This window comes from Camelus dromedarius, chromosome 30, assembly GCF_036321535.1.
Source record: "Camelus dromedarius isolate mCamDro1 chromosome 30, mCamDro1.pat, whole genome shotgun sequence".
NCBI classification, from domain to species: Eukaryota; Metazoa; Chordata; class Mammalia; order Artiodactyla; family Camelidae; genus Camelus; species Camelus dromedarius.
The window spans coordinates 21,502,754-21,529,152 of NC_087465.1; the positions used below are offsets into that span (position 1 = coordinate 21,502,754).

General features: G+C 40.3%; 1 protein-coding gene across 1 annotated transcript; it reads right to left on the reverse strand.

Moving 5' to 3' along the window:
• Positions 1-8,927: 8,927 nt before the first annotated feature.
• On the reverse strand, positions 8,928-20,916 carry PSKH2 (protein serine kinase H2). Its single transcript, XM_010979362.3, is given in 9 exon segments — positions 8,928-9,049; positions 9,052-9,214; positions 15,982-16,023; positions 16,025-16,066; positions 16,068-16,219; positions 16,222-16,423; positions 16,425-16,641; positions 20,734-20,867; positions 20,869-20,916. Coding segments are annotated over 9 exon segments (1,122 nt in total).
• Positions 20,917-26,399: the final 5,483 nt, after the last annotated feature.

Sequence of the window (26,399 nt, forward strand, 5' to 3'; positions counted from 1 at the left end):
TTTTGCTTTTTGTTTCCAAATCTCTCCGAAAAAGCCATGAAATGCTCTCTCCCAGACCATCCACCCCCTTCTTGCTATTCTGCTTGTCCCTAACCCACACCAGTAGGTATGAGTAGATGGCATTTATAGCGGCAGGAAACGTTCCTTGCGCCGAGGTGCTGCTAACACCCGGCGTCCAGCGCTGGCCGCACTAATCACTTCCAACCTGAAGCAGCTCTGGCGTTGGGCGGGCAGGACTTGTGAAGCTGCTCCAAACTGCACACAGAGCCGCCACACCAAGCTGGTACCCGGAGAATCGTCTGGGGCGTGAATCTAACTTTAGATGGTTTGTGAGAACAAGCAGAACTCGGCCTCTGGATCCACAGGAGAACCGTCCAACTGAACCCTGCAAGTTAATCCCCTGGACGGCTTCACAAACACAGAGCAGCTCCTGCAGCCCCCTGTTTCGGGCTCTCTGCTCCGTTTTTCTTTCTTTCTTTCTTTCTTTCTTTCTTTCTTTCTTTCTTTCTTTCTTTCTTTCTTTCTTTCTTTCTTTCTTTCTTTCTTTCTTTCTTTCTTTTCTCTTTCTTTCTTTCTTTCTTTCTTTCTTTCTTTCTTTTTCTTTCTTCCTTCCTTCCTTCCTTCCTTCCTTCCTTCCTTCCTTCCTCCCTCCCTCCCTCCCTCCCTCCCTCCCTCCCTCCTTCCTTCCTTCCTTCCTTTCTTCCTTTCTTTCTTCCTTTCTTTCTTTTTTGTTTTGCTGAAAGTACTAGTGTTGAAGGGGATAGGGCGGTGTGTGCGGTCAAGGACCCAACATAAAAGGGACCATCCTTCCATCCACCCCAAACCTTTGCAGCGATGGGGAAATGAAACTGGCTTTTCTCTGATCCTGCGAGAGAAGATTATTTTGTATCTGTTGCTAAATCACTTATTTTATCAAGAAGATGTGTTAATAACTGGTAAGGAATCCTCTATAAAATAAAATCATAGGTTAATCATTTTTTAAAATGTAAGCAAAGAGGCTATGTTGCCCTAAACTAGGTATGCTTTCAGTAGATGAAATAGCAAGTCGTCTGAGATCTGTTGGAAAGAAGGGCTGGTGATCTTTTAAAATCGAAGTCATCGTTCCTGTCACATGATCCCCAACTTTCAGCTAGCATAAAGCCATTAGTTCTATACAATGTACTGTTCTTTATGCCAGGTTGTTTTAGAGGAAGTTAACCAAGAAAAATCAGTATTAGTAAAGGGGAGGGTGTAGCTCAGTGGTAGAGCGCAAGCTTAGTGTGCATGAGGTCCTGGGTTCAATCCCCAATACCTCAATTAAATATAAAGAAATACCTAATCACCCCCCCAAAAAAATTATTTTAAATAGTAAAGTTTCTGTGAAATGTTATTGAATTTTTTTTTACATCCATAGTGAATATTTTGCCACAGACATTTGAAAATTTTTCAAATATAAAATCATCTCTACCATTAACGGTGGAGTTTGGGGGACCTGGGTTGCCCTTTCCTCGGGGCACTGCGGCAGGCTCCAATTCCTGGAGAAAATCCCGGAATTTGAAAATCCCAGCTGTGGCCTCATCCTGCTGCCACGAGGAGGGGAGGAAACTTCTCTCCAGCAGGAGTGGGACACCGGTTGTGAGCCCGCCCCAGTGGCCGCCTGCTGGAGCATGTGACAGTGCCCTGAGCTGACAGAGCAGGACAGCCGTGTCCAGGCTCTCGTCACTAGCGCAGCCTGATAGCACTGCCCTGCAGCACAAGCCAGAATCGTGCTGAGAATCAGTGGTTTGGATTATCACTTGAAAGACAGGTAAGCTATCCCTTCCTTTTGATTTTACTAAAAATCCTTCTCTCCAGCAATCCAGACAAACACTGAACTCTGTCCATGGACCATATGCTTCTGAGTTCTCTGGAACTATTTTCACCAAATTACCCATTGGTTTATATCGAGAGCCATCGTGAGCAAGAAACTTGTTGAAGCTTCTCACTGTGTTTTCTGTAAAGATGCTGCTAATTGTATTGCGCTTGCTAATTACACGGAACATTCTCTCCAGGAGATCCCACAAGAAATTTTCTTTGGAGTCTCAGAGTCAGGAATGAATGTGCTTCCTCCAGGCAGCTAATTAAAATGAATTTGCTTTAATGTTATGGGCACTTTGAAGCACACACCTGCCTTCGTCTTTGAATGGACTACTGGAAAGCTGAGAGTCAAAAAGTTTATCTTTGGTAAATTTCCTTCTACAATTTGTGGTCTTTAATATTTTTATTTATAATTTTTATGCAATCATTTTACCTTCTCACTTCTGCCTATCCTTTCTACTCTCATTTTAACTTTTCCCTGCTTTCCTCTTCTACAAAGCAATTCAAATTGATCTTCACCTCATTTTGATTTACTTATGTAAGATACCCCTTAAAACTTTTTAAATAGGGAAATGACTAAATAAATAAAGACTGGAATATCTGGTACTTTGAATTAATTTTTTCTCAGAGGCAAATAAAATAGTTCTCTTTTTCCTGAACTGATATACTGAGAGATACAATATAAATATAGAATTTTATAGAATTGGAAGAATTCTATAGGATATTGTTTCAAACAAATCCACTAGTTAATACTCGGAGCACCATTTCATGAAAGATCGGAAGTGGAGTCCCGAGGCCAGGACCACAGACAACAGAAAGAGGAAGACAAGGGTTTCAAAAGCCAAGCCTAAGGGAAGACGCCAAATGTGACCTCACAGCTGGACACGTAGGCGATAATTCCCAACTGCAGTGGGTTGAATGGTGACCCTGCAACATATGTCCAAGCAGAAACCCAGAATGTGATCATATTTGGAATAACGGTCTTCTAAAATATAATCAAGGAAAAGATCTAGAGACGAGATCATCTTGAATTAAAGTGGTAAATCCAATGACTAGTGTCCTTATATGAGACAGCAGAGGAGACACAGAACACACAGAGGGAAAAGCCACATGAAGACCGAGGCAGAGCTTGGACTGCAGCCACAAGCCGAGGGGCGCCAAGGTTTGTCATCAACCACCGGAAGCCAGGAGAGAGCCAGGAGCAGCTTGTCCCTCAGGACCTCCATGAGGAATCAGACCTGTAGACACTGTGATTTCAGACTCTGGTCTCCAGAACTGTTAGAGAACACATCTGCATCGTTCTAAGCCACCCACCTTGTGACCATTCGTTTCAGGAGCCCTGGGAAGCCAATGCACCATCTCAGGTCTCCAGATTCAAATGCACACTAACCCACGTTTTAGGTTTTAGAACCTTTCTCTGTGAATTTAACTCTTGGTTAGAGTGAGTTTTTGAAAGTCAAGCTTCTTGACTTTGAAAAAACATTCCAAACAGATCAGTAATTCTTTGTCATATTAAGTTGAAGATGTTTGTACTTGAGCTTAAATATTTTAACTTTCCAGAAGTTTATACAGTGAGAGACTATTCACCATCACATTTTTCTGACATATTTTAATACACAATGGTATGACGTGCAGCAGAATGAGAAAATACAGCTTCTGTGTGCATGAATTCTATTATCCTGTTATGTCAATCAAACGCAGAACTCCTCAAAATACAGTTATCAACTTTATACTTATATCATGCAAAGTAGATCTTTGTGACAAACTTTAAAAATATGCAAGCAAAGAGTAAACAATCACATAACTGTCAGAAGACAGGGAGAAAGAGTAAGAGAGAAAATACGAAGGTAAGAAAACTCAAGCAAGACAAATAATAAAAGACAAAATTTAAATGGATATTAAGACAGTGATGAAAGAGGAAATTGATATAATTATTCGGGATAACCTTGTTTTTTCTGTTAGAAAAAATAGAAGTGATTTCCTAAAAGTAATGAGAAATATAAAAGGAAATATAAGATTTAATGTGCCTTTTATAAAGTAATCTGAGTGTTCTTTTCACTGAATTCACATGAACCCTGGTCAAGTAAAACATATCTAAACATTTAGAAACTGGTCTGTAATACCTAATTTCACCAGAGGATGGTAGAAGAGAGTCAAAACTTAAGAAAAAGTGCTCATTTACATTTTTCTCTCAGGAGTTCACAACAAAGTTACCTGATATGTCTAATTTATAGAATTTTCAAAATATTTTTTTTCAAAAATAAAATGGAGGAAGATGATACGGCCAGGAGTTTGGTTGATTTGCTCATGAGTTGGCTTCACTTGAGGTGGAGAGAGAAGGGCGGGAAGAAGTCCACCGTGGGACGTTAAAACATAACCGGCAAGTTCCTCGTCACATCAAATCAACATAGCAAGAAAGTAAGCCTGTGAAAGAACTACGGATTTTTCAAAGAAACAATTAGAAATAAACTGAGTTGGTCGGTAAGAACTTTACAAAAGCTGGAGTGAAGGGAACTTATTACCTAACCATAGCCTTCCATTCAAAACCCTTAAAAGATTTGGGGGCAGTTAACGAGGATCCGCTAGTAGCCAGCAGGAAAGAGAAGGGTGGTTTTTCCTGCTCATGAAAATTCTTATGGTACATGTCGCTAGACATTTTGTGCTTTTCCCATCTCATCCACCGACTTCTACAAACTGTCAAGAGATTTAGATCAATGGGAACTTTGGCTGCTAAGCGGGGAAACCCCTGGGGCAAGGTCAGACAGGAAATAGTCCATGTTTCATTTTCAAACATCAAGTGCCTCCTAAGTGCAGACTACCAGGCGCTGGGGTTTCAAAGATAAATAAGGTTGATCCCTGCCCTTGAGAGATTAAAAATACAGTAGTCATGAGCCGCTGTCAGCCTCTCGGTCCTTCTAGCCTGTGGGTTCTCTCACTAACGGTCCCCAGTTACGTTAGTGAGACTCAGTGTCAAGATCCTCTTCAGGGCATCTGAGTCATTTCTCCCTCTGCCTGGGTTCCTGACCCTTCTTATGTGGTCCCTGCTGCCCCAGATCGTCTCCCTGGATTCCAAACTCCCCATCATTGTTCGTCTCTGAGACTTGATCCATCTTCCTAGCCAGTCCTACCTCCATGCCCTGTGTTCAGTAGCCTCTTTTGGCCCTGCTATACCCTGGGTCCTCACTTTGGGCTAGAGGATGCCCACAGATGGGCTAAGTCTGGGCAACCCTCATAAGCAAAGGATATGAAAGGAAATTATCTATGGAAATTGCAAATATTTACACAACTTCGGGTAATATTGTATTCCACTATTTCTTTGTCAACATGGACAAAATTTAAGACCTCAGAGCCTTCCTCTTGTATTATCTCCTGGAAGTAATCCAACATAGAGGTTGTGGGAGGAGTTCTGAGTTTCTAATTGTAGACCTGCTGTGTGCCCATGAAAAAATTACTGCACATCTCTGAGCCTAAGTTTCCTCATCTGTAAAATCCAGTTAGGGATAATACCTGTATCATAAGTTTATTGTGAAGAGTAAATGAGGTCATGCATGTTAGATGTCTTGGGCATAGTTCTTGGCACAAAGTAAGTGTTCAGTAAATGTTAGGACAGAATAACTTGGCCACATGTTAAAGCTATTTTGTAATCATTTAACAGATCTGAAAGTATTAGCATTAGAATTTTCATTGCTTGTATTTTTGTTCTGAAATTTTCAATTGGAAAAGATATAAAATATCCAGTTACATAAAGAACCAGTTTTCACAGCTGATTAGTCAGCCAGTTTCCAATTTCTCTAGGGCTGCTTATTCAAGCTTTTCTGTTTTTGATTTTTTCATTCTGCCATTTGCATTTTTTTTAAATGGAGGTGCTGGGGATCAAACCCAGGACCCTCCTGCATGCTAAGCACACACCCTAACACTGAGGTGTACCCTCCCCCCAACTTGCATTTTCAACTGGATCTTCTTTTTACTATAGACTTAAAGCAAATACAACAGCTAAAAATTGTTTAAGGTACAAATTGGTATAAAATTAAAAGTGAAACTTTCCCTTTCATCCTAGACCCCCTCTTCTTTTTATCCCAGAGATAACCAGTATCCTTATCAAATTCTTACAAGTCGTTCGAACTGTTTTCCTCACAAATGAGACCATCCTATAATACTCCTCTGCACCTGGCCTCTTTATTTTACACAATAACGTGTCATATAGCATGACATAAAGATCTACCTTGTAATTTTTAATGGTAGTTGCCCATTGCTTAGATGTAACATGCTTTATTTAAGGAAGTTCCCGTATTAATAGGCATTTGCTTATGATTCCTGTTTATATAAATAACAATGTTTTATACACTTTTACACGTATATCTTGCACACTTTGGCAAGAATATGGGTAGCGCGAATTTTAGAAGTGTCACTGTTAGGTCAAAGGGCCACTGCATTTTAAATTTGAAGAAATATTGCTGCCACACTGTCCCCCCCTCCACCCCGCACCCCCCTGAAGTGGAAGCAGCTTGTACACCTCTGCCTCAGTGGTGCAGGACAGTATGTGCTTCCCTGCAACCTGCACCGCACTCATCATCCAGGTGGTAAATTGCATTAATCTGATAGATGAAAAATTACTATCTCTTTGTTGTTTGAATTTTCATTTTTTAAGCGAAATTGAGCATCCTCACATTCTTATTAGCCATTTGTATTTTTATGAACAATCTGTCAAAATATTTGTCCGTTTTTTCTATTCCTTTCTTGACTCTGTATTTTTCTATAGTAAAGGAATTAACCCATTGTTTGCCATATGTGATACACTGCAATTTATACTAAAAATATTTGTCACTAATTACATATTCATATTTATATATCACATATAGGTGTCCCACACATATAACCTAAAAGATAAAATTAAAATAGAAAATTAAGACAGATTTTATGGTTATAGTAAAGGTTACTCTAGCATTTTATTATTGTATTTAACAAAATAAGTTAAGTGATATCAACTGATGAATCATTATTTAATATATTTATCCACTCATATGAGTGATATTAAGTGATACAGTTAATAATAATAATTTAAATCTTCTTTGCATCATTTTACAAAAATTTATTGTACTAGAGGTCAGACCATAAGCACCTTGGCTGGAGAACTAAATTTTGGAGTTTTCTTCCTTTAATACAGCATTTATATTTATTCCATGGTGGGTATTTAGAGCCATCCAGATATTTGATTAAATGATTCTAGAAGAAACCTGGGCTATCCAAAAAGAATTAGCAGTAGAGGAATGAAGCAAGATGATCACATATATATTCCTGTGTAAGCTCTAGTGGGTGATGCATGCTAACACTAGAGAAAAATCACTGTTGTCTGATTCAGTAAAATCCCATTTTCCAGTGAATAATGCCCCAATTAGGCTGTAAGTTTCTGATGGAAATATACTGCCTCTTAAGATTCTCTTTTGTTTTGAATTTTGTTGTGGTAAGATGAGGTCTATTCTCTTAGCAAATATTTTATCCTGCATTACATTACTGTTAGCTCTAAGTACAAGGTTGCACAGTAGATCTCGGGAATCTTGCTTGACTAAAACTTTACACCAGTTCATTACTAACTCCCCTCCTCAGCCTTCCCTCAGCCACTGGCCACCAACTATTCTACTCTTTGATTCTATGAATTTGATCTAGTTTAGATACCTCACGTAAGTGCAATCCTGCAATGTCTGTTTTTTCTGTGACTGGCTTATTCAATTTAGCGTAATGGACCAAGTTTCAGACATGTTGTCACATACTGCAGAATTCCCTTCTTTTTTAAGGCTGAGTAGTATTCCGTTGTATGTATACACCATGGTTTCTTATCCATTCATCTATCAATGAACACTTAGTTTGCTTCCACATCTTGGCTTTTGTGAATAATGCTGCAATCTCTCTTGCGGATCTCAATTTCAGTTCTTTTGGATAAACACTCAGAAGTGAGATTGTTGGATCATACAGTAGTTCTATTTTTAATTTTTTGAGAAGCTGCCATGTTTTCCATAGTGGCTGAACCAATTTACATTCCCATCAACAGTGTACAGGGATTTCGTTTTCTGCACATCCTTACCAACACTTGTTTTGTTGATGACAGATGTGAAGGGATATTTTACTGTGGTTTTGATTTGCATTTCCCTGATAATTAGTAATGTTGGGCACTTTTTCATGCACCTGTTAGTCATTTGTATGTCTTCTTTGGAGAAACATCTATTCAAATCCTTAGCCCACTTTTTAAAATCGTTTTTTTTTTTTTTTTTTTTACTTTTGAGCTATAGGAGTTCCTTATATATTGGAGATTAACCTCTTATTGGATATATGGCTTACAAACATTCTCTCCCATTGTGTAGGTTGCTTTTTTATTTTGTTAATTACAAACATTCTCTCCCATTCTGTAGGTTGCCTTTTTGTTTCATTAATTGTTCCCTTTGCCATGCAGAAGTTTTTTAGTTTGAGGTAGTCCCACTGGTTTATTTTTATTTTGTTGCCTGCTAAGCTTTTTTATATGCCCCATAATTAACAATTTCCATGAATACCTGCAGACTAAAGATGAAGTTAACAGACACTTGTAACTGTCTAGAGTGTTACCCAGTGGTTATTAACACCATACACTGGTCATAAATATAAATCAGTAATTTCAGGGTAAGTACATTTATTCCCTGTATCTAACCATCCCTGCCATGTCTTTGATTCATCATTCCCTCATATATTCATCCTTTATTCCTATAATCTATTATTTTATCTAATTCATCAATTCTTAAGAGATTTTTTTCATCTACTATTTCCTACTATTTTTTTCATCTTCCTATTTCCTATTATGTACTATTTACTATATTAGTCATCTTTTACAGCAGTATATTTTGGAGAATTAATATAGTTCCTGTATAAACATGGGAGAAATTATAGCTTAAAAAATGTTAAAAGGGAAGGTCACCATTACCCAACAATAACCACATGCTTCAGTGTCTTGGAGTCCTAGGGGGACTTTATTGTGATGAAATGGTCTCTGTTGACCTAATGCTGTTCAGGAAGTCAATGCAACTGGCTTAAAATTGAATGAAGTGATTTGAAAGGCCATCCGCTCACTAAAGTGAAGACAGTGGTGATTCTTCTACCATTAAGTTTCCCTTGCTCCACGTAAACCTTGATTTGTAATAAGACGGCGACTTAGAAGACTGTGCAGATGCAGGACTCTGAGAGTGAGGAGCTTCTTCATGAGGTTCTGGGAAACGACCTTCTGAAGTTTCTTCGTGGTGGCCCCTGCAGCCATGGTGATCACCCAGGGCTGGTCCAGGGCCTGCCCAGCTGACATGCGATGACCAGCCTCCAAAATCAGTAGTTTGTCGATAAAGTCCTTCGCCAAGTGGGAGGGCTGAGAAGAAATGTAAATAAATAAAATAGAATAAAATAAAATAAAAATACACACACAAACACACATAGAGAATCATTTTCTTAATTATAAAGATCAATGCTTATCAAATCCAAAAGACTTCTTCAAATAAGGAATTTGAACACTGTATCATTACAAATGGCCAACAGGCACATGAAAAAATGCTCAGTATCACTAATTATCAGAGAAATGCAAATCAAAACTACAATGAGGTATGACTTCACACATGGTCAGAGTGGCCATCATTAAAAAGCCCACAAATGATAAATGCTGGAGAGAGTGTGGAGAAAAGGGAACCTTCTTACACTGTTGGTGGGAATGCAGTTTGGTACAGCCATTATGGAAAGCAGTATGGAGATTCCACAAAAAACAAAAAACAGACTTACTATATGATCCAACAATCCCATTCCTGGGCATATATCCAGAGGGAACCTTAATTCAAAAAGATACATGAATCTCAATGTTCATAGCAGCACTATTTACAATAGCCAAGACTTGGAAGCAACCTAAATGTCCACTGACACATGACTGGATAAAGAAGATGGGGTGTCTGTGTATGTGTGTGTATATACACATATATATGCATATGTATATATATATATATATAATGGAATACTACTAGTTTATTGGGTGTGTATATACATGCACAATGGAATACTACTCAGTCATAAAAACGAATGAAATAATGCCACTTGAAGCACCATGGATGGACCTAGAGATGATCATACTAAGTGAAGTAAGACAGACAGTGAAAGACAAATATCATATATCATTTATATGTAGAATATAAAATATGCTACAAATGAACTTTATTTACAAAACAGAAACAGACTCATATACATAGAAAACAAACTTATGGTAACCAAAGGGGAAAGAGTGGAAGGGATAAATTAGGAGTTTGGGATTAACAGGCATACATCACTATATATAAAGTAAACAAAAAGGTCCTACTATATAGCATAGGGAACTATATTCAATATCTTGTAATAACCTATAATGAAAAAGAATATATGTGTGCCTATGTATGTATAACTGAATCACTATGCTGTACCCCAGAAACTAACACAACATTGTAAATCAACCGTACTTCAATTAGAAAGAAAAAAAGAGGCTCTTGACATGAGAATAAGCATGCTTTTAGTTTTCTATTCATAAAGAAAACACTGAAACTTAAAAGAGGATTGGGTAAAGCTCATCCTCAAAAAAAGAAGATAAGAAAAGTAACAAACAATTGACTTGGCCTATGAACTCTAAATCATTGGTTGACCCATTTTTCCACACATAACATACATTTAGATCTAGTTCCTATATTGTAACCCTCACAAACCATAAAATGAGCAATATAAAAATAATATTAAATCCAGCTATTTCTCAGTTTGTAAAAACCTTTATGCAAATAGTTCTTTTCTCCTCAACTCCATGAATTCCGTTGATGAGATCAAGGTCAAGCAGTGTGACATAATCAGGGACGCCGACAGCTACTTCCCACTCTGATTACCGCCCCTGATGCTGAGGGCAACATCTGCACAGTGTAAATGTGATGCACCACTGTCCCGACTTTTACAAATACTCACTGTTTGTGATGGAGTTTAAAAGAAGACACAGACACATTCAATTTAAGGTAAGTCACAGAAGAGATGAAGAAAATGATATGCAGAAAATGAAGTATGATTTGAAAGATTCATAATCATTAAAATTTTCTGTAAAAAAACTTTTAAAATAAAAATATCATTTAAAAATATTGGGTGCCACTTTTTTTTTTTTTTTTGTAAGTGTAAGTATTTAGGAACTAAATTACAGGAATGGGAACCAAATTACTAGAATTACGGCCTAACTGAGATAGGGTGTCATGTTCATTATTGGCATCATGATGGAAAAAGAATGAAAGGGAATTCAAGTATTATATCTTCTGCTCTCCTGTTCTTTTTTCTTCCTTAATAACCTGAGTGAAAAAGAAATATAGGAAAGAAAAAATAAGAGATATTAGTGGAGATAACAAAATAGAAAGAAACTGGGGTCATGGCTGGGGAGCATAACTATCAGATCTGTTACTTCCAAGGGATGTATCAGTGGGGAGGGTGTAGCTCAGTGGTAGAGCCCATACTTAGCATGCATGAGGTCCTGGTTTCAATCCCCAGTGCCTCCATTAAAACATAAATAAACCTCCCCCCCAAAAAAACACAGCAGCCAAGGGAGCTCATCAATATGCTTTTTTCTAACAGTACAACATCACAGGTGAGTCTAAGCAGTTGGACACCATTTTCTATTAATGTCCATGTGGGTTATTTTTAAAATATGTTTTTAACACCAATGTTTATCCTTATCGACTAGCTAATATGATTATAAGGCTTGTTTTATTATCAATTTATTTCACACCAAAAAATGTTTCCTGTGATATAATGGAATCTAATGAGGCCAGAATATGTGATTCTCAACGCATTGGCAAGAATTTGTAATTTATCATTAATATGAAAATGCTAATGCTACCCTTTCCTCACTATTCCATTTCAAAGATGAAAAATGTACACTTGATAAGTAAAGTTTATCTATCTACATACATATACGTATAAGCAAAATTCAAACTTAAACAAAATTTTACTTAAGAAAATTCAAACTTCCAGTCCCAATATTTTCCATATTAATAGTAATTATAACAGAAATAGCTAACACATATATAGCACTATAGTAATAATGTAGTACTAATACAGTAATAATGTAGCACTCATATAGTAATACTGTAGTAATAATATAGTCATAATGTAGTACTAACTTAGTAACTAATACTATAAATCTATTCTAAGCCCTTTACATCTATTAGCTCCTTTGATCCTCACCACAACCCTGTTAGGCAGACATTGTCATTACTTCCATTTGACAAAGGAAGAAACCGAGATATAGAAGAATTAAGGAGCACGCCCCAAGTCACACAGTCAGCGAATGGCAGAGCTGGGGGTGGAGGGCAGCCAGCACGGCCCCGGACTGTGCTCCTAACCTTCACACCACACTGCTTTACAAAAGACTCGTACAAATATGTGTTCACAGGCACACAAGTGCTCTAAAAGTCTTAATTTTTTATTAGTCAACTTATTCCCTTTTATGTGCTCTTGCATATGCTGTTCTATGTAGAAAGTACTCGCCTCCCGTTCAGAAGCTCCTACACTTCCTCCAAGTCACAGCTCTCGTGTCCCCTCCTTCAGGAAATCTGACCCAACCTTCCTATGCAGTGAAAGACTCTCTTTCTTTGCTCCATGGACCTTGAGCCTTTGTTCCTATGTGTCAGAGCCCTTATATTTGAAGAGACGCAGAGTAAAACTTGGTCTCTCAGACAAGACCAAGAGATCCCTAAGCGCAGGGACACTGAGCATTTTTCATGTGGGTGTTCCCAGAGCTGAGCATGATTCCTGTCATGAAGAAGGAAGAGGTTCAAATGGTCTCCAGGAGCATTGTGGATGGGTCCCCAACACGAGCCCTGCCACCTTGCCAAAGCCATTGGGATGGCATTGGTGACCAAGCAGATAAGCCAAGTCCTCACTCTCATGGTGGGGAGAAAAGCTTTGCTCTCTCCCACCCCTTTCCTACCATGTGCTGTGTCTTGCATTTCAGGGAGCACCTGGAATGGGGAACCCTCACCTCTATCCTGCAAAACCCAGTAGAGTAGAATAAATGTAGCCTTCAAACCACCTGAATATTCCAGGATGAATCTAATAATTTCATGAATTACCTAATAGTTTGCCTTAATGATAAATTTAAAATTTGTATTCTATATTCAATGCAGTGATAGTTGAGACACATTTACTCATGGAGATAAAGATTAGAATCTCAGTATTTTAAAAAGCAATTTGTTTTTATGAAATGCATTCTCTATGCTTAGCTTTTTGTGATATATTATTGAGGACGAGTGGAAAAATATGAGAGTCCCAGCCCTCAAGGAGCCTACAATGTCTTAGAAAGAAGACATACAGATTAAACGTCAAAACAAAACAAATTAATGTAACCTAAGCAGTATTCACGGAAAAATAAAAAAAAAAAAAAAGAATAACACAGTGGAATGGTCATTGAAGTTTCATGAAAAAGAATGTATTTCACACCAAAAATCAACAGAAATTAGGGGGTGGGGTATAGCTTCATGGTAGAGCGAATGTTTAGCATGTGTGAGGTCCTAAGTTCAATCCCCAGTACCTCCATTTAAATAAGAAAAAATTAACACTATAGCTAACTTTTTGCATATACATGAGTGGGGCTCCAGTACAGTTGTGCCAAGTGTCTAGTAAAATATTTGCTATTTATATTAAACATACCTCTCCTCTTCACCATTGGCAATACAGCACTTACATCTCTGGATGTTCTTATCTATTTATTTCACTTTTCCACCTGCCTTGTAGAGAAAAGAAGCAATTCACACAATGTGTCATACTGTTGCCAGTGGATGCAACTGGTGTTCCAGGTTCTTGTCCCATCCCAGAAAGAATTCAGAGACAAGATGTAGTGGTTAAAAAAGTAAAGTGAGGATTTATTAAAGGATGGATAGTACACTCTCCAGGGGAGAGCGGGCAGGCTCAGGTGAGCAGCTGCCCCGAGTTTCTTTGGCAAGTTGGTTACATAGGGTATAAAAATGAAGGGACAGAATATTCATTGGGGAAGGAAGGGTTTCGGGTCATATCCCCTGATGTTCATATCAACTCCACCTTTCCAAAGAGAGGAGGGATTTTTGTCCTTATTCAGTCTGGATCTGAACTGTCATGATGTCAGTGCATGATGGGTACCTCTGATCTGCAAGGCTAATTTTTATTGAAATGAGGGCATAATGAGCAAAAGGTTACCCTCGGACACTGGAGATTCCTGCCTTTTCTCACCTTTCTTCGTCAGTTTTCTGGCCACTCATCACCCCAAAAGTTGGGACCCCTTAACAGCCCAAAGGTTCCTGCTTTTCTTTCTCTGCCCAGGGGCCCCTGGTGCTTACATGATGCGTGGTTTCCTGCATCTGGCTTGTGCCCTTCCTTTCTGCCCAATTCCTGCCTTTGGGTCTGTGTTCCCCTTTCTCTGCTCATATCTAGCTATCTGCCTGCTCTAACGATACCTGGAATTTCACTTATAGACAGAAGGACTTTTAAGAAGACAATACAAATTAATTTCCTTTCATGATAATATGGTCCTTATTTTACAACATCAGGTGTGGGGATGGTTTGTTACGCAGCAACAGATAGCCCAAACAGAAATATGTGCTCTTTGTAAACAAAACAAAGCAGGAACACAAATAGATGCAAATTACAGAGAAGAAACCAAAATGACCCATAATCCGCAAACCAGAAGATAAATTCTGTTAACAAGGTATTGCATCGTATTGTATTTCCACCAAGACTTTTTCCTACGCATGCATTTTCCCACATTATTGTGTTCATATTCCATACACAGTTTGGATTCTGCCTTTGTTTTTTACCCCCTTCCAGTATATTGGAAACATTTCCCAATACCAGTATAATTTTCAGACATGCATAATTTAGGGACTATCATATGAATGTCTCATAATGTATTCAAACTTTCTCTGACGATTCGTTTCAATTTTCCAGTTTGGTAGGAAACCCAGATGAGCATCATTAGAATGAAACTTTTGCTGCACCTGAGATTATTTCCTTAGATTCTCAGAAGTGGAATAAGCAGATCAAAATAAGTAAACTTTTTGAAGTTCTAGATGTGTATTTTCAAATTACTTTTCAAGAAATCTACAACTCATCCCCTCGGAATTATCTACAAGACTGCTAACCTCTTAGCATTTTTAGCAGCAATGAATAGAATTAAGTTGAGTATTTCTTTTATCTTTATCAATTTGAAAGCCAAAGAAAAGATATTGTCACCTTCATTTGCATTTCTTTGGTCATTAATGAGGCTATTCATTTTTTAAGTTTTTAATAATCAGTGACATTCAACTGTCTGGGAATTCGTCCCACCCTTTCCTACCTCCCTGTGTAAATCTTAGTTCTCAATTACCAATTTGTCTGAGTTTCTTAAAGCATGTACATGTACCGTAAGATAGTAAATCTGTCAGAGAATAGAAAGTGTGATTTTTCAACTTGTTATGTAGCTTTTAGTTTTACATATAGAAGTCACACTTGAAATATGTATAATCAAACTATCAATACTTTTCTTTATGAAGGAAAAAAAAAAAAAACCTTTATAGTTAAACATAAATTTGTTCACTTCTTCAACATGAAATGAATTTCCTGTTTTGCCCGGCATCCCACACATAAGCATTGGCAACTTTCCTTCCCTAAACAAAACAACAAAAAGTTAAACACAATGATCAACACTGGGAGTTCCAAGTTGAAACAACGGATAAATATTTTATGCCAACTGTGAGGTTAAACATTTCACTGAGAAAACACTACGTCCCAAAAGGGGCTTGGCTTGTCAGTGTCCTGTGCTAACCACAGACAACTCAGTCATCGAGGCCCTTGCTACCTTGAGGCCAATGGCTCTTTGCCTCACAGGAGACACTTAACAATGTCTGGAGACAATTCTGGTTGTCAGCAGGGGGGAGGTGTGTCTCTAGTGCATCCATAGATACCAGTATCTACCAGCAGGGTATCTACTGGTACCAGCTGGGTAGAGGCCAGGGATGTTGCTAACATTCCTACATCCTCCCTTCTCCCCACCCCACCCCCCATAAAGAATCATCCCACCCTAAATGGCAATAGTGCTGAGGTCGAGGAATTATTCAAGTCCAACTCAGTAGGAATAAATTGAGCACTTACCTCTCCCATATAATTATATTTGCCATTCAGAATCTCCCTGTAAAAGCCTCATATGGCTTTCATCATCACAAGGCAGGAATCCACTAAAGTGAAACATACATGATTAATATACCAAGAGCCCACGTGTCAACTGCACCAGGATACGGTTTCCTTAGCAAAACCTCAGGGGCTATGTAATCTGGGGTCCTGCAGAGTGCCCTCATTGTCCAGGCACCACTTTTGTGCCCAGACTGTGTCAACCAAAATCTGTGATTAAAATTTCTGACTTTGCACCTGGGTGATAATATAAGCGATTTTCAAGCTTTAGGTCCTTGTGAGTTATTCTCAATGCGTGCAAATACCTAATGCCATCAGCAACCATCTGGAGGGTCCTGACAGCATCCTGCTCTGTAGTGGATCCTTGGGTGAGGAGTCAATCGAAGAGCTCCCCTCCCGTGGCCATCAGGCTCCATCACGATGGAAACTCAACCCTGGACCTCAAAGATCTCCATGAGCTGGACACTGTCACGACGGCTAACCCGCCACAGGATGGTGAGCTCAGATTCACACACCACTCTGCCTTCTCTCATTCTGGTTTCCATCACTTTCATTGCAAAGGGTTTCTTGGTGGTTTTCTGCTCCACCCTGACAGCCTTGCTGATAAGGGCCTTGATATCATATCTGTTGGAAGAAAAGCCAAATCTGTTATCCTCTGAAGTGATGATTTTCAAAGTTATCCAATTTGATGTTTTACATCTTTTCTTTTTATTCCCCCATCCACTTTCCTTGTTTATTGTTGTTTAATTGTGTTTATTATTTTTGAAAACCACCCCACATCCTCTTTTGAAATGGAAGTACGTGATAGAAAAGTAGTTAGTTAGAAGAAAGACAAACCACTGTACTAACAATAGCTACCACGTGTTTCATATTTGTTATCTGCCAGGAATTGTATGTTTTTTTTAAAAAATCCTATCTTACAAAATTCCAGCTGGGTGATATTTAAAAAGTTAAGTGATTTCCCAAGGCCACCCAGATTGTAGTTGGAATAGATGAGATCAAAATCCAATCCCTTCAAATTCACTTCTCTAAAATCTCCCTGAAGAATTCTGGGACCTCCAGCTACCATTTTCTTTCCTTCCTCCAACTCTTGTGTTTTTATTATTCCGCAACAACCACCACCAAACCAGGTGGAGAGAATAAAAAAGAAGCTTAATCCTGTTTATAGCTTCTCCAAAGAAGGAGGGAACCACATCAGGAGACAGGGTACAAAGAGTGGTCTTCCTCGGGTTACTTGACGGTGAGCATTCAGCCCCAGGCACCTCTCCCATCTCACCCAAGGTCACTTCTTTGTAGATGACCACTGAGAAAGTGGACTGTTATATATGTAGCACTATATTATATATGTGCCGGTGTAAGGGCAGCTTTCAGAAGACTGGTGGGCGCGGTGTTAGGATTACCCTGCAGCCTGCAAGCTGTCCATGGTTTACCCCAACTTGAGCAAACAGAATTTTAACCTGGGATGTATGTGAGTGATGTGTAATTATCTCTCAGAAAATCCAGGAAGTCAGCTAGGATTTCAAAGGCTAGGGATCTTAAACTTTCCTTGTTAACGTCGATCTAAATTTAAGAATCCTGTCAAACTTTAACTTTCTATCTCTATTCAAGAAATATTGAGACAATGCCAGACTTAGAATTATGATTTTACAACCGGAAAGATTGTAAAATGGGAATGATTGAATCCAACCCCTCATTCTACAAATGAAGACATTTGAAGATCAGCTTAGCCGATTGGTTAAACTGTGGACTGAGGATTAGAACCCAGGTCTCCTCGCATCATAATTTGGCATTTTTCCCACTTTAATTAAAACTTCTCCCAAGGAAGGATGCCAGCAAATGGAATAGACTCTCGGAGGACGCTGGGAGAAGGTAATTCTTTGTCACATACTCAATACTAACGATTCAAACGCAAGTATCAATCTGTGTTTAAATGGCCTTATTTTTTATTGCTGAGTTTTTTCTTCCCATAATTTTTTTTTGTATCCTTTTTTATTTCTTATATTCCGTGCTGACTGAATAAAACTGGCATTTGGCTATCCCGGCTCACAGAAAACACCTTTGTTCTATACAGTGCATTTAATTTTCTGGCCAATTACCTTATCAAAACAGCTAGCAATTTAGTAATCTTAAATGGTTTCTGTCCCCTCTTCTCTTTCCAACTCTGCTTTTTTCATTCACATGCACTCCCAGTGTGATTTTGAAGGTAATCACAGGCATTTCAAATTCTATTGCTTTACGGACCAACCCATTACCTCTTAGCATGGATGAAAGCACTTTGCAAATACTAATTTATCACTGTGCCCTCAAAACTGCAGGAAAATTCATTTACTCACGAGGTAAATCATCAGCTGTCTGACGGATTACTGTTTCTGAGGAATTACACTCTAGCTCCAATAAAGGGAGCTTATTCTGTACTGTTAAGGGGCCTTTCTAGCCCCAATGTGTGAAAAAATGCGAGTGATCTGGCATTGGGGGAAACAGTGGGCTTTCAGCCAACATTTAGAGTAGTGGAAATAAGTGGTTTCACATTGAATAACAAACATCCCATAACAAATTCCTGAAGCTGCAGCTTTGCTTCTAAGACCTTGATGGCCATGGATGGTGACTCTTTTTATGAGGATGGTGACTATTTTTATGATGTGGGCAGCTGTATCTTGTGCATTTCCTGGCTTGGAAGGGATAGCAATAAATGTTGAATGAAAGAATCACTCACTAAACACATATTATTTGCAAATTATCTCCTGTATTTTGGAAACGTTAAGGATGGAATGAGGCATGGGAGAACGCATCTCCAAGGAAGGTCCGCCTCCCCCACTCCCACTCCCTACTCCCCTCTCCCACAGGGCAGCCTCAAAGTCACTTCTGTAGATCGTGCAAGTTTCCATCATCCCAGAGATGAGAGAAAATGAAATTATTACTGTGACCTCGGCTGCTACAAACTGGGAATTTTTTGAAAACGATAAAAAAAATGAAACATGAAAACAATAATATTATCACAACCCTGTTTGATAGAAGCAACTGGAATGAGCTCCAAAGAAAGTGAAAATACAGACTTAAAGATCTGTCACCTGTCTACTGTTGTGGGATCACAACGGAGAGGAAAGACAGCTATGTTCTAGACACAATCCTGCCACCAATTTGGACAAGTCACTTAATCTTCTGGGCTGCAATGCCTCATTGGCTAAAGAAGAGCCCTGAGTCAGTTTTTAAAGCCCTTTCAATCTTGAGAGTTTCTGCTTCCACGACCCTTTGATACTCTAAGGGGCGGGGACTACCTCTTGGGGGAGGCTATGAGGGCGGATAAAGAGGTGGATAACCAGAGGGCCCTGGTTACCGATGACCAGAGACACCATCCAATCAATTCAATCTTGACAAGACCCCATGTCCACTGATTCAAGTCCAGCCGGATCAGCTTGGTTCTTCTCTAAGCTTAGCCACAACTGGACGAATCCTCCAGTCATCCATGTACTGGAAGCTCTGAGGAGGCCAGGAAATGGCTCTGCATAGATTCTGGCCAGAACACCATGATGAGGTCACCACAGAATCCTAGGACTAGAAGTGTCCCCGAGCAGCCAGGGGAGCCACCCACCGCTGTGGCCCAGCAAGCAGGGCAGTGTGGAAAGGGACCCTGTGATTTCCTTCCTCTACCTGGCCAACGTGGTGCACTGAGGAAATTACTTCTCAGGCCAACCAACCTGCTTTCCCTGCTCATTTCTTACCAGTCAGCTAGGAAGACAATAAAAAGAATTGCGCTAATATCTACATGAGAACTCGCACCACGCACTGTGCTGCATAATTTACATATATTACTTTAACCATCCTCACAGCATTCTTATGAGGTAAGCATTGTTATTAGTCCCATTTTACAGAAGTGGACACTGAGGAAGGAAAAAGGATAAGGAAATTCCAATCACACACAATAGAAAAGACTGGTTGATTCAAAAGCCAGTTTCTAGTCCACCAACTATGATCACCTTTTCTAGAATGTAGTGGAAGGTCCTTCACACACAGCCCAGCTCCCGTATATGGGTGGCGGGGTCCCTGTCGGGGTGAGCAGCCGTTTCCCCAACTAAGAGGTCCGGGAGCCCCTCCTGTTTCTCAATGCTGCTCCTTCTTTCCTTTTGGTCTGGAACTTTCTCTCCCCTCCGCCCTCCCTGCTCTTTAGAAGAGAAACTGCCCTGGATGCTTGTTACCTACAGAGAGGAAGACGGCATTCCAAATTATTGCCATCGAGGTCAAAACTACTGCAACAGGGGAGAAGGACTGAACTCAATTGTGGAAACAAGTCAAGAGACTTGTAAGGCTGGAGTGAGTCTGCAGGAAGTCACCAGAGGGCGTAAGAGAGACGCTGTCCACGTGACCGGGACCCCCGTGTACTGCAAGTTAGACCCCTGCCCTCCCACAGAGACTGGACAATAGGAGCCCCCGTCTTTCCTGGTGATTACATTTCAAAGGAATGCCAGCTGGGTCCTTGAGAAAGACATTTCTGGGTTGTAGAAGGTTTACCTCTCAAAGGGGTAGAGGGGATGGAGGGAGGTCAGGGGCCTTCGATCAGAAAGCCTGTCTAAGGTCGCCAGGCCCAGGGAACATGAAGGCTGCCTGGGTCAGCATTCACCTTGCTCAGCCCGGCCCCAACCCGACCCTACCCCGGCCCCAGCCCAGCCCCACTCCAGCCTCAGCCCAAACCTTAGGCCCTCGCTTTGCTTGGCGCTTTACCTGCTGAGGCCCCGGGGATGGAACTTGGCTTGGAATTGGGCGCCCTGCATCCTGCCAGACGCCTTGGTCGCCGCCTCCGGCCCAGGTCCTACGACCCAGCTGCCTTGGCCTTGACCCTCACCCTGGATGGGGGCTGGCCGCGGGCGGCTCCAGGATCACCTTCCTGCTGGCGCCACACCTCATGCCTGCAGCCGGGAGAAGGGCCTGTGGCTCCCGCGGTGGCTGCCCAGTTATCCCCAGACGGAGAGTGCGGGACAGAGCCCGCACCTCACGGGGTCTCCAAGGAAGAACGCCCAGCTGATGGTCAGGCCGCCACGATCAGCACTGACCACTTACCCATAGTAGATATGGACATAGTAAAAGCAAAGTGGACTCGAAGGCAAGAGCCTGGGCTTAATGCTCAGTGCCTCAGTTTTCTCATCTGTGAAATGGGGACGTGGGCATATCAAGTTATACGAATCTGTAAAGGATATCCTCCCTCGAAAAAGCTTGTATGTCTCCTAGGCGGAGCTCACCCATAGCCAGACGACATGCACATTAAATGTAATACTTTTTAAACCCTCTAAGGTTAAAGTATAGCATTCACTGTGCTCTATGGCATTAACTGAGAGCACTAGCCTGTGTCTGGTACTCCGCTAACCCCTACAGCTGCAAGACATCACCCTCTGGGTGATGCATCTGAGGCAGAAAAATTCTGGGCAAACCCAGATGTCTATAGCCCAGCCCGGTGCACTATGCAAACATGAGGACAACAAGCTGTGGGGAAAAATGTCGCATTGTTTATGATACATAATATTGAGTAACAATATATTGTATTATTAACTGTAATTATTACATAGTATATAACCTTGTATTTTATGTCTTTCATCCTTGTAGTCATAATTATTTATATATGTGGGTATGTGTGTATATTATATACTTTATAAATATCATTCTAATGCATATTTCATGTATTGGTTAGCTACCAATATATTGATTACATATAATTACCTTGATACATTTCATACAGATGACGTGTGGGGAGTGACATTCAGTGAGGAGCAGGCACGACAAGATCAGGCCCCCCCCCCCCTGGCAAGTTGCATTACCGGGAAACAAAATAAGAATCACCTTGGTTCTCAGTCATCCAAAAAAAAAGATTTTTGAAAAGAGACAAAAAAGTGTGATAAGCAAAATTTTTATTAGTGAAAAAAAAAATAGTGAAAGATAGTGCACTCCTGAGAACGGGGAGCAGGTCAATCCAAGAGAGGAAAAGTGGTGCCGTCCCCCTCATTTTTCCTGTTTTTATTTCCTGGTTTCGTGAGTGATGGATTCATTGATTGATTGACTGATTGACAGCTCAGGTTCCCTGTGCTCTGGATTGCTCCTTTCCCCTTCCTCTCCCCCTGCCAGTGCTCATTTCTGTCTAAACTGCCTGACAGTTATGGATCCAGACCTGGAGGTCAAGTCTCCCAACTTCCAGCCTACTGCTCTTTCCACGGTCCTTTCCTTTCTAATTTCATTTAACTTTTAGTCTAGCTTAACAGAGAGCATCTGTGTGCAGACCATTTGTCATGGATTTGCCCAGAAGAACTGTACTTGGAAGGAAATTTTAAAATATAACTTGGGGTGTAGCCAAGAGAAAAATGAACCCATCCTGGAAAAGGCATTTAACTACCAAATAATACAGACTGTTCATGATGAAGAGCCCTCAGAAAGCTCCGAGTACCAGGAAACAGAGAGAAGCAGGCGAATGTCTTGTGCTTTCGTGTCTCAGGCTCACGAACGAATTCACAGAAAAGGAAAAATAAACAGAATGGAAAAGAGAAGAAAAGGGAGCAGATGGAGAGAAGTGAATCATTCAGGTGCCGCGCAGGGAGCAGCGTGGGGGGCGGTGTGGATGCGAGCGGCCCAGTGGATGGGTAGCATCCTCCATGAATCCCAGCCCCGGGCAGGGGTGACAGGACCCTGCGGTCCCGTGGGGCAGGCCCTCAGTGTGTGCCCCCCACCCCACGCTGGGAGAGCTTTGTCAAGGGCCTCCTGCTAAGCCTGAACCCAACCAGGTTCCCTGAAAATTGGCTAAGACAGTCCCTGGTTTTTAACCCCTGTAAAATACAGAAAACGGTCAATAGAAACCACTGCTTAGTTCTCCTTTGGAAAGCACAACCTATTACCTGGAAGTATTGTTGACCATATAAATCCCGTGACTGGAGACAAAACTTAACTACTTACGCATTCAAAACTGTTACTTTTAAGGGCTTTTCCCCAAGCTTTGAAATGTTAACATGTTAACACATCATCCATGTGTTCTTTCAGCCTAACTAACCCATCGGAAAGGATCACTTCCCGTGGGGAGTGGTGTCCCACTGCAGTCTCCGGTGTGTATTTCTCTTTATTGTGTATAAATTTTTCATTGTTCTGGAGACCACTCAAACAGTGTTTGGGACCACATGCTATTTACATGTTAATTAACTAGTTTATAGTTATTTAAATTACATATTGTAACCTAATTGAAGTAATAGGGTTGTTCAAATACATTTTAGACTTAAGGCTGGTTTTACAAATGAACTTTTATTTTTATGTCCATGTGCTTAGTGCTTATAAATGGCTTTCTGTAACACACCAGTTAAGTAAATGAAAAAAGGTGTTTAACGTCTGGTTCTGCACTAAACTTTACTCCAGTGGTGTTTTTCTGAAGAGCATTAAATAAACTGAACCTCCAGCTTCTAAAAAAAAAAACAATCTTATCTCATCCTCATCTTCCACTCATTGCCCCAAAGTCACAAATTCTCATTAAACAGTCAGTCATAACATTCATAACAATATGTAACACACTGCTCTGTCACTCAGGGCCGGGTTCCCTCCTATACCCAGTTTTTAAAAAGCAGAGTTAGAAGGGAGCACTGAGTCCTGGGCAATAGAGATTCTGAACCCATAGACCCTTCCCAGAATAACACTCTGGCTTCTAGTTCACAAACTGATTTAATTAAGTAACTTGCTTTGTGAAAGATACCTTCCACAAATTGTAATCCAACCCCTAAAGAATTTTGCACTGAAAGGATTTAAAAAATTATGCCAAATCAATAACTCAAAGACTTACACTGCAATTTAGGGAAAACTCCACTTCTCTTCTACATGAACAATATTGGCGCAAAACACGAAAAATAAAATTATACACTTTTTGTATCCTAGTCCATCGTCAGTCTTTAATACATGTCAGTAAAAGAAAGAGGACAAAACAAGAGATTAAGGGTGTCCCAAGGAGTTATATACTGGGAAGTCCAACAATTCTATACCTTCCTCTATAGTTTAAGAATAAAAAGATAAAACTGAAAGGCATGGTTAACAGATAAAATGAAGAATTCGCTTCATTTAGAATGAGTTCCTCTTGGAATAGCTGCAGTTGTCTTGTTTTTCAAGTTTTCCTTCTCTTTAGAGCCTTCCTACTGGGATGAATTCTCGCTGGAGTGATCTCATGCCTGAAACATCAGTCTGAAGGTGTTTATTGACTTCCTTTCCCCCAAAGTGCAGGGTTTGTGTTTGTCATGACAACTAGCGTGGGGCTCTTTCAAACCAATTTCACATACAAGGCAAAACACGGAACCAACAGCCCAAAGCTGCTGTCTGAGCTTTCTTCCCATAAACCAATAATAAAGAGCCTCTGAGTAGGATGCCTTTGTGTGAAATTCAGAGATGGGGGAAACCTTCCTGCTGTCCTTGGTAGACTGCTTCTCATTATCCCCCAAAAAACAAAAAACTGTGATAATTCAGACAAATTAGTAAGCAATTTTCAATTACCAAAGAGGTCTTGTCTCTGCTACAGTAGTGAATCACTTCCGCTAACTTGCATGGCTCTCCATTTAGCATTGGAAAAAAAAAGAGCATTTAGTTTTTGTTGAATGTCAAGTTTTACAAGTTATTTATCTTATAATTATAAGAGAAGAAGATAGTATTGGTGGGACAGAAAGGAAGGAGGCGGGGCAGAACCATTCAAAGAATGACATAGCAATTAGCACCAAGATGGTGGAGAATTCAACTCCCAATAGACTCTGAGGTCCAAGAAGGCAGGAGATTTGACTTCCAGTAGACATTGAGCTTCATTGTACGTTTACTGTAACGTATTAGTGTGGTCAATGGCACTCCCACAGGCTCCATGACGGTTCCAAGGCTGACCATAAAAGGTCAAAAAGAGGGCACTGGCCCAGTTTCTGGGAATCCCAGTCCCTTCCCACTTGCTAGCGTATGAAGTTACCAAGCCCATGAAAACTAGCAACACCACACCTCAGTCTCTTGCTCCCTCACCTTCACAGACAGCCCGCACTCAGCCCATGGAGTGTGTATCTCTCTGAATAGATCTACCTTCACCGTACCATTGCTCACTCTTGAATTCTTTCCTGTGCGAAGCCAAGGACCGTCACTTGACGAGGTGCGTCCCAAGGGACTCAGCCAAGACCCGGGACACGGCCATCCTCTCGCACCCCATTTCCCTGTCATTAGTGTATAGTAGTAAATGGCAGGTAAGCTCTCTGCTGTGAAGTAGAAGCACACATTTGGCTTTTTTTAGTAGTAATGAATCAAAGAAGCCAACAGCCAACACGTGAGTGAAGTCTCCCTATCAGCGTATAAATTAAAGAAACAAGCTAAAGTAAGAGAGTTCTTCTGTGATATTTTAGCTGATTTGCCTAAAGGAATTCTGCTGTCTCAAGTTGACAGTTTGCATCCAAAGCCTTTTAAAAATGGTGATTAGAAATAGGTTTATTACAGGGAAACATATTTACAATATATTTCTGGATGGGAAAAAAAAAAACCTACAAATCTATATGGTGTGATTTCATTCGTTAACTCAATAAAGAGATAAATTCCCACGGTGAGGAAGGAGGCATCCAGCCAGCAAACAAACAGCGAGGAACCAAGGCCTGCTGACAACCGTATAGGAGTGAACTTGAGAGCAGATTCTCTGACCCTCGCTGAGCCTTGAGATGAGTACAGCCCCAGACGACAGCTTGGCTGCCACCTCGGGAGCGCTTGGCTCTGAAAGTAGACTTTCTAGGTTCAAGTCCTTTTTAACACACTTACCAGCACTATGACCTTAGGAAAGTTACCTAACCTCTCCGTACCCCAAGTCCTTTTACCTATGAATCTGAAATAAGAACAGCACAAAAGTGTCATAAGGTGGTTGTGAATGACTTCATTCATGTAAAGCTCTTAGTACCTGGAATATTATAAATGTTCAGTAAATATCATTATTGTGATATCTTATATATAGTAATTGCAAATTACACTAAAAGCTAACATAAGTGAATGGTTTTAAGGCGTTGTATTAGTTATCTAGTGTTCCATAATGAATCTCCCCCGAATTTAGCAGCTTTCAAACAACAAAGTCAGCTGAGAAGTGTCCCCTGACTCTCAGGAATAGGTCTCCCTGAGTGGGCCCACCACACTTAAGCACCAGGGAGGCTATGTCTGCAAAAATGCAGAGATAGATTTCAAGGCACGGTTGGCTGGGCCCTCTGTCAGTGATCTCCTTATAGGAAAAGGTTCTCAAGGTACAGTTCTCAATGCTGCCAAAGATAATCAAGTACCAAGACAATTGTTATGCAAAGAAAACTGTATTTGAATACCCAGATGACCTTTTTTTTTTTTTGCATTTTTTTTTAAATTGAAAGTATAGTCTCCATGAATAACTG